This window comes from Gordionus sp. m RMFG-2023, chromosome 2 (genome assembly GCF_954871325.1).
Source record: "Gordionus sp. m RMFG-2023 chromosome 2, tfGorSpeb1-WG-v2, whole genome shotgun sequence".
NCBI lineage: Eukaryota > Metazoa > Nematomorpha > Gordioida > Chordodea > Parachordodidae > Gordionus > Gordionus sp. m RMFG-2023.
Window position 1 is genome coordinate 50,025,684 of NC_088776.1, and position 9,341 is coordinate 50,035,024.

Here is a 9,341-nt window from a genome sequence, read left to right on the forward strand (position 1 = left end):
TAGCTTATACTTTCTGATCGTCGCTCTAGACTTGGAGATGACAGTATGGAAATATTATTACTGAGATGCAATAAATAAATAAATTATTTATATTTGAAATTTTAGTCATATTTTTTATTGTAGAAATAGAGATGCGTAAAAAATATTTTAAAAAAATTATAAAGTAGCGCAAAAGTTTTTTTAAGGTAGTTTTAACTACTATTTTTTAAAGTAGTTTTTGTTACTTTTTTTAGCTTCTTCTTTTAAAGGTAGCTTTTATCAACACTGATAAATACCATATATTTTTTAACAATATATTAGCCATGTTTAAAAATTAATAGTTTTAAGCAGGGATCCGAACCGTTATTTATAACGGTTCAGTTAGGTTACGGTTCAGTATGTAAAATATTATAATGGTTACGTTTTGGTTACGTTTCTTAAGAAAAAATTTACAAAGGTCCTGTTCGGTTCAGCTAATTATAAAGGTTCATTAAATTTAAAAAAAAATTTTTTTGAAGCAACACCATCGTCTAATTTATTTTTATTATAAGATCTATGAATTATATATAAAAAAATATATAAGATTCAAAATAACTCATTTTTAAATATATTATAAGTAAAATATTTTCTAATATAAATGGATTCATATTTGTTTATTGTGACGATAACACATATTTTAGCCAGAAAAGGTCCTTTCTACAGAAACTTGTGTTGCGGGAACCACCAGTACTATAAGAGCAAGTTTATATAATTCTGGATATTCAAATTTTTTTGATTCCTTAAGTATATAAACTAAAACGGTTTGAACCAGTTTAACCTATTTTTATAAAGGTTCTTTTTACTCCTTCAAAAAATTATTATATCGATTCGATTACGGTTCTGATATTTATAACGGTTTATAATGGTTTAACGGTTCGTTACGGTTCACTCCGGGTCCCTGGTTTTAAGTGAATAAAATAAGTATTTTTATTTATTAAAAATAAACTATTATTGATTTTTTATATATATAAAATTTTATACGTCATATTAAATTTATTATAAGATATTATTTTAAATTGAGTTCAACTATTAAAATTTTAAACCATTTATAAAAACTAAAAAAAATGAAATTTCAAGCACTAAAAAATAAAAATTCAAAAATATATTAACTATTTTATATCTATACATAATATTTAGTTATTTTTACCTTATTTTTCTATTATAATAATTTAATAAACCCTGTGAAATACCAAAATTTTTAATAAATTATTAATTGGCTAATATTATTTAAAATAAATATACAATCAAATATCTCTTTAAATTAGAAATTGAAAATTTTGAAACTGATATTTTACTTTTCAAGGATAGAATAAGTTCATTGAATATAATCATTGGCGTACGCAGTGAGGGCCAAGCCAAAATGCAGATGCCGGGCATATTTTTCAAAAATATTATTTTTTATATGTTTATATTTTATTATATTTATTCATATCTATTTCTTTTTAAATTTTTATATTATTACCTTTTTCATTTACTAATTTACTTTATCAATTAATTTCATTTTCAAGTTTTCCTTGTGGCGTAATATTTATCTATTATTTTTAAATTTCCCGGTATTATAATTTTCAAATTTCTAGTCATGGATATTAGACTTTTTTTAAGGTCAGTTATTCTAAAAATACATTTGGGCAGTTTTATAATAACTTAGCTGGTATTATTTAATAAATAATTTTACATTTTTATGTACTTTTGGAGGTTTTTTTAAACACCTACTTTGAAAATGAAATGTTAATTTAATTATGTAATAATAAAATAACTGAATTTTTTAAGATTCATCATAAGTGAATCTTAAAAAATTAAAAGTAATAATTAATCTTATTATATAATTATTTTCAAAAATATAGCTAAATATAAATATGATACGTGGGCAAGGGTATGATGGAGCACGTGCAATGAGTGGGCAATTCAATGGGCTTCAGGCATTTATTAAAAAAAATGCCCAACAGCTATATATGTCCACTGTGCTGCCCATTCACTCAACTTAGCAATATCGGATTCATGTTCTTTACCATTGATAACAAATTGCTTAGGTTTTTAATTATTAAAATTAAATTTTTTATATTTATATCAGGTAAAATATCTAGCATCTATGAGATGTTTAGATACCCCAAGCGTCAAAATATTTTGAACAAAATTATATCTGAAACTCCTTGCCCAACAAGGAGAAAAAAATTGCAAAAGGCTTGTCCAAAAAGATGGAGTCTTCGACATCAAGCAGTAACAGCTTTTATCGAGTTAGAAGAGCCGATTATTAAGGCTTCTACAGAAATATCACAATGGTCTGAAAGAGATATTTCTTCAGAAGCAAGCAAGTTACTGGATTCAATACTTATACCAAATTTTTTTTTTCGCATAGAATGTATTAATAAATTCTTTAATTATACAACTATTTTATATAATACTTTTCAAAAACCTGATATTGATTTGATTGAGATGATGAGAATAGCAGAGACAATTTTATTAGAACTCAAAGAAATTAGAGCTAATGCTGATGAGGAATTTCATATTTTATATGTTAATGTTGAATCAAAAGCAGAGCTATACGAGTTCAATATTTGTCTCCCTCGACTTGCAGTAAGGCAAACTTATCGCCAAATATAAATATAGGGTCAATAGAAGAATATTATAAAATAAATGTCTTTATACCTCTTTTGGATACATTTATAACCCAAGTAAATGAAAGGTTTTTAAATCATCAAGAAGCACTTATCAATCTGCAGATATTACTTCCGCAAAAGCCCTCGGAACCTTTTTCAGATGGTGATAGAAAAAAAATAAAATATTTGAAAGATTTTTATCATGAAGACATTAATGTATCTCATGATGCTTTATTAGCTGAATGCCAACTATGGTATAAAAGATTAACTATGGTTGATATAGTCCCAAAAAATGCTATGGATGCCTTGCATCATTTCAAACATCTTTTAGATTATTTTCCCAATATATTGAAATTATTATATATATATTAGCAACTCTTCCCATTAGTACTGCAACTAATGAGAGAACATTCTCTTCTTTAAGAAGATTAAAAACTTACCTAAGTAGTACAACTTCTGAAAGTAGGTTGAATGGTCTGGCCCTTTTGAATATTCATAGGCATTTGACGCCAAACACGGATGAGATAATTGAAAAATTAGCTCACTCCCAACGAAGATTGGATTTTACATTATAAAAATATGTTTCTATAATATTTTTTGTGCTATCATTTTTTAATGTCCTATATTTTTTCTTTTACATAAAAAATATAATTATTCATATTTCCAACATTTAGATTTTTTATACTTTATATATAAATTTTAAAGGCTCAAAAAAATTTAAATTTTTATTATGGATTATTTATTTTATAGTCATCATATCCTGGTTATATCCACTTAATATTTTATAATTCAGATTTATTTAAAGTATTTATATGCCGCCGGTTATATCCGTTTAATATTATTTAAATCAAATTTATTTTTATATACCGGTTTATATATTTAATGTTTTATAATTCATATTAATTTAAATTTGTATATTAGAAATAGTTATTAGTCCTAATAAATTTATGCTTGATATTTTTAAATAACAATAATTTTATTTAAAAAAATTTTAATTATCCCCCCCCCCACACCAAATTCCTGCGTACGCTACTGAATATAATATGTTACTGCAAACTAATATATTTAGATATGTTTAGGCCATGGTAATGTTAATTCATCTGATTCTGAATTTTCAGAACTAGTTGAATGAACGCGTTCGTCTACAACATAAGATATATATTTAAAAATTTAAAGTGTTTTTAAAAAAAGGTATTTGTAAAAAAAATACTATTATTCGGCCCCTAAATCTGGCATCCAAATTTGTCTCAATATTTGAAAATGTTCCCCCCCCCCCGATAAAACTGTTACTCCGTTCCCCTAACTGAAACCTGGCTACTTTCCTGATCTAATATCAAGGGCTTAATTAAAGTAGAATGCGTTATATCATAATTAGCAATAGCTTAGAATTAGAAAATATGAATAATGAAATTTTGCTTTTTCATAACCCTTTTATTTGTATCTAGGCAAAAAATTTGCTTTCAATTCTTTTAAATTTATAAACCCCCACCCCCTCCTTAATTTTTCTTTCTATAAAATCATCTCAAAATTTTTTTCTTCTATTTAAAAAAGTGCGTGATAGAAATATTAAAAATAATTTTTAATAAATTTTTATGTCAGAAATTATGGTAAAATTGAAAAACTGAACGCTTAAAGACGCCATAATTCACAAATTTTTCATATAAAATCAACATATTCCCAAGAAATAGGAGTAATACTGACGATTTATAGATCCTCCCTAATAATCATTGCAAAGAGAATTACACTAATTTGGTTCAGAGATAAATTTGTAACTTTATCAAAAAATATATTTCAAAATATTTTGCAAAAAAATTAGTATTAAATTAATAATTTTCGTTATATTCTTTTCAGGAATAATAGTATTATAGATTAATTATGTACAAAGTAAATTAGACGTCCTTTACGAAGTATGTCTTCTCTCTGAGGCTATTGTTTATTGTATGCATGATCTTTAGAACGTGTCCAGTCTATATAAAGCTTTTCCAAGGGTCTTGAAAAGATATAATGATTTTTTTTAAACTAATTTATAGCAAGTTTAATTAAAAAAATGATAATCTTCTAGTTGGTTAGATGACTATTCCTTTTAATATCAAGCATTTTCTAATTTGAATATTCAATAATTAACAATAATCGGAGTTGTTAAAGAATACGGATACAAATATCTATGATTCTAAATCAATTGCTTAGACCTTTAATCCTAAAAAATATGGGGATTCGAGATCCTTTTACTAATTAATCGATATCTTTGATCCCTCCAAAAAAAAAATTTTTTTTTAACTTAAACGTAAGATAATTAAATAATATTTTTAAAATTAAATCACCCATGAATTGAGTTTCATTGCCGAATTAGTACATTAAGTTATATATTCTAAAATAAAAAATATATAAGTATTTATAAAAGTTTAAATGGAATAAAATTAAAAAAGATTTTAAAAAAATACGTATATAATTTAAGAATTTCGCGAAATAGAAATACATATATAAAAAAATCTATTTATGTAATAGTATTTTTTAAAAAAAATAGAAGAAAAAAACCTCTAGGTTAAACCTTATATTATTAGGTTACCGACACCTAAAAGTATTCTGTCAGAAGTTATTAATCATATTAATAAGTAGGCTATATAACAAATAACTTAATATTAAAAAAAACTATTATTGTATTTAACACTGATCTGAATTATTACATATAATTCTAAACGAATTGAAAATAGATTAATTCGTTTCCTTTAGTGTATAGTCCAATAATCACGGGCAAAATACTCATTTCATTTAACAAATGGAATATAAACTACAAATCTAAAAAAAACACACTTTATATATGTGGAGATATTCCAATGAATATAAATAAAATATTTGTTGTCTTGGATAAAACGCATTTGGAAAACGACCCCAATAAAAATGTTCAAAAAATACTCAGATATTTTTTATTGAACTAATTAAGTTAAGAGTTTGAAAATATGTACAAAACTGGGTTATAAAAAAATTTCACTTAAAAAGACATTATTCATAGGTTGAAAAATTTGATTAATAATTTAAACCTAAATACTGCATCATTTTTTAGAAAATACTGAAAATATAAAAAAAATATTTTTTTAGATAAATTCAAAGAATAATTTTTCCAAAAATAATGGAAAAGATATATTTTGTTGGTTTAGATATTCAATTGGGAATTTAAACATACATAAAAAATGTATTGGCTGTTAAAAAAAATAATACATTAAATAATGAAAAAGGTATTTGTTTTTGTTTGCCTATTTAAGATAGAAATAATCTGGCCTAGTAAGAATTTGAGCATATATAAAAAAATATATGAGTTATAAAAATCTTAAGAAAATAATGGAAAAGATTTTTTGTTTATATAGGTTTAATTTTTATGGAAAATTACATTATATTATATTATGAATTATTAAGAGAAGGATGGGTGTGGTAAATGATAAGTATCATGAATCAGGCTTGCTTACAAAACTGAATATGAATTGAAGATTTTTTTGTTCATTCCCATTATTAGTAGTTGTTATAATGTTAAAATAAAATTATATCACAAGATAATAATAAAAAATTTAGGCTAAGTTAAATACATTATTTGTCAAACATTTTATATTTATTTAAATATAAAATTTAACATTTCAAGAGCAAATAAATAGTTAGATCATTATTTTTTAATATTATAATTTATATTATTTTTTTATAAATTATATTAATATAGTAAATAAATTAAAAATTTACATTTATTCAAATGCATATCTTGTGTATTTTTAAAAAATAATAATCTGCTTATTTTATTTTCCACCTAAGATTTTTTTCATCTGTTTATTTTGTTCTGTGAGTTTATTTCCAGTATTGTCAACTTTGTATAGATAATTATCTAACATATAATTTTGAGAATCAAGTTCTTGATTCATGTTTAATGCCATTTCCTTTAGTCTGTTCATACCACCAGACATATCATCTAATAAAATAGATATAAAGTTGTAAATATCAAATTGTTACCTAAATTTTGATCAAATATGGAATCAAATTCCTTTTTCTTCAAAATTTTTTTTTCATTGATAATTGTAGATGCACTATCCAATTTAATAATAGGGTTTGATTTTAATGCCTGAGACATTTGATTCCTTGTAGATTTTGAAATATCATTGTCATCATCTTGTATTTTGGGTAAAGAATTTATTTTAATGGAATTTGAGCTATTAGCAGGCAAAGAATTTTTACGTGATGTTGAAAAATAATTAGTGACAGAGCCAAAAAATGTTTTGAGGGAATTAATATGCTTTTGAGAAATGTTTAAATTGGCATCTAAGCTATTCATGTTTTGTTCTATTCGTTTTAACTGCTCACGTTGTTCAGAAAGTTCCTAAAATTAAAATTTAATTAAGCAGAGTATAATATTATAAACTTGTGAAGTAAGGGCTCCAATATTTTCTGAATCATTGATAATTTGATTACAAAACTTTGAACTTGATAGAACACTATTTTGTAAGCGACTTATCTCATCTATTTTTTGCTTGAATTGATCATTATTATCATAGCATTCATCAAAAAAGTTTTTCTTTGGATTTACTTTCCATGACTCTGTATTATCATCTTCGTCGTCTGAAACATAAAATGGACTAGACATAGAGTATTTCTGAAATTTAACTGAGGTTTTTCTAAAATCAGATGATCATTTCCAGTCAATTATTGTCGTCACATGACAAGCGATGTATCATTTAACATGATAGATTGCCATTTAATACAATAACACAAATATGAGAAAAGTTAAATGCTTTTAAGCAAATAGTAAAAAAAACCTTATATTTTAAAGGCCCATTTTTATGCTAAAAAGATAATAATTAACGGCTCGCTTTTAAGCTGGATTTAGAAAAGCCAAGCTAAATATTTTATCCAGAAGGATATTTAGCAAGTCTGAAGAATTTTCTCATAGATGGCACAAAGATTTAAGCATCTTTTAGCAAAATCTATCAACTTATATTGTTCTAAATTTTGTTTGTTTAATCATACCAAGGGTAAAATACCTATAATGAAATTTAACAAATAATTAAAATTTATAAATGAATAAAAAATACTTACAACAAAATCTCTAATATAAAAAACTAATGCAATTTGCTGTGAAAATGAAATTTCTGGGATTTTGAAAACTCCCATCACCAAAATCACATAGCTAATAACGCGAGGAAAGAAAGTTATGAATTTTATTTTTAGCACTTGTGCACATTCAAATTTTCAAAATCTCACATCCACTCTACATGAGAATAGGATAATGGGGGGGAGGGGGGGGGTGTAGTATGTTGTAGCATTTTCCTTAAAGATTTTTTGAAGGAAGGTAGGGGGTAGGCATGTTGGATAAATTTATTGGGAGGAGATCAAAAAAAATTGATGAAATAGCAAAATATATTGCTGTATAAAATTATTTAATATTCTTATTATAGGCCTAAAAAGATATCAACAAATATCGTTCAAACCTATATTGCATATAATCAGTCATTAATTTTCCAATAAAATATTTTTTTGGGTAATTTCTGTTAATTTTTAACATAATTTAAAAGGGTCAGACATCCATTAGTAAACTCATATTCATGCCAAATAACATACTCCAGAGGCGTCACTAGGAAAGGGCGGGCAGGGGCTCGAGCCCCCTAAAGAATTTTGAATAGCCCACTGAAGCAAAATTTTTTTTTAATGGCTTCTTAATATCCCCTTGAACTAAAAATAAATTGTTTTGAATTTCCCTCATTGATTTCTTTTGGAATTCTATTGTGCAATATATAGATTAAATTTTATTATTTAAAAATATATGAGTATCTAAATTTTTATTAAATGAGATTAGATTAATGCGTGTAAATTATATTTTCACTATGTTAGCTTGCAATCAAATTCTGTGTTAAAAATAGATTATCAATATCACTCACTAAATATTAATTTAGCATTAACAGTTAAAGCTTAATTGACTTTTATTATTTAAATTATTATATAACTTTAATTAAATAAATATAATCATTTATTAATTTAAAATTAACAAATTTAATATTGTAATTAACTGAGTTCAAAATAACTAATCAATTATATTATAAATTTTAAAATTTAATTACCATGTCTCTTCCTAAAAATATTTTCAAGGTCTAAATAAGTATAGATTTCTTTATAAAAAAGTAGACATATAGTTTATAGTACCCTATTATATATAGTTGGTTATAAATTATTAGGTAAAATGCCACTTTTACAGACGTAATTGACAGTTATATAATATATTATAGATAATATTTTAGTAAATTTTATTAATGAATGCTTTTGATAATAAATATACGTAACAATTTGCATTCAATTCTTTAACGCCATCTATTAATATTATTTAAAATTTAACATTTTCATCCCACAATGGATGTAATAAATTAGATATCTTTTCTTCTCTTTTTTTTATGTGTTTTTAGAAAAACTATTTTTTTTCTTATTTGAAAAACAGTTTTGAGTTAAATTTTTAATACGAGTATATTTTTGATATTATTACAAAGTACTATTATTTTAAGATATAATATACCAACTCGAGATGGCGTCACAATAATACATAAATCTTAATTGCTTTCATCATATCACTCTGGTTAAAATGTTTCATTTCTAATATGATATGGCATCACCGTGTAAACAACGTTCCAATATATTTAAATAATTTCTCCTAATTATTTTTAGTGTTTTTGTTTTATCAATTTATCAACATAATAAATTCTGATA

At 24.2% G+C, this 9,341-nt stretch overlaps 1 protein-coding gene across 1 annotated transcript; it reads right to left on the reverse strand.

Annotated features, from left to right (window-relative positions):
• Positions 1-5,200: 5,200 nt before the first annotated feature.
• On the reverse strand, positions 5,201-7,275 carry LOC135923978 (soluble NSF attachment protein 29-like). Its single transcript, XM_065459016.1, has 3 exons — positions 7,012-7,275; positions 6,606-6,969; positions 5,201-6,564 (listed from the first exon to the last, which is right to left on the reverse strand). The coding sequence occupies exons 1-3, from the start codon at positions 7,231-7,233 to the stop codon at positions 6,395-6,397; spliced, it is 756 nt and encodes a 251-aa protein (XP_065315088.1). The 5' UTR covers positions 7,234-7,275; the 3' UTR covers positions 5,201-6,394.
• Positions 7,276-9,341: the final 2,066 nt, after the last annotated feature.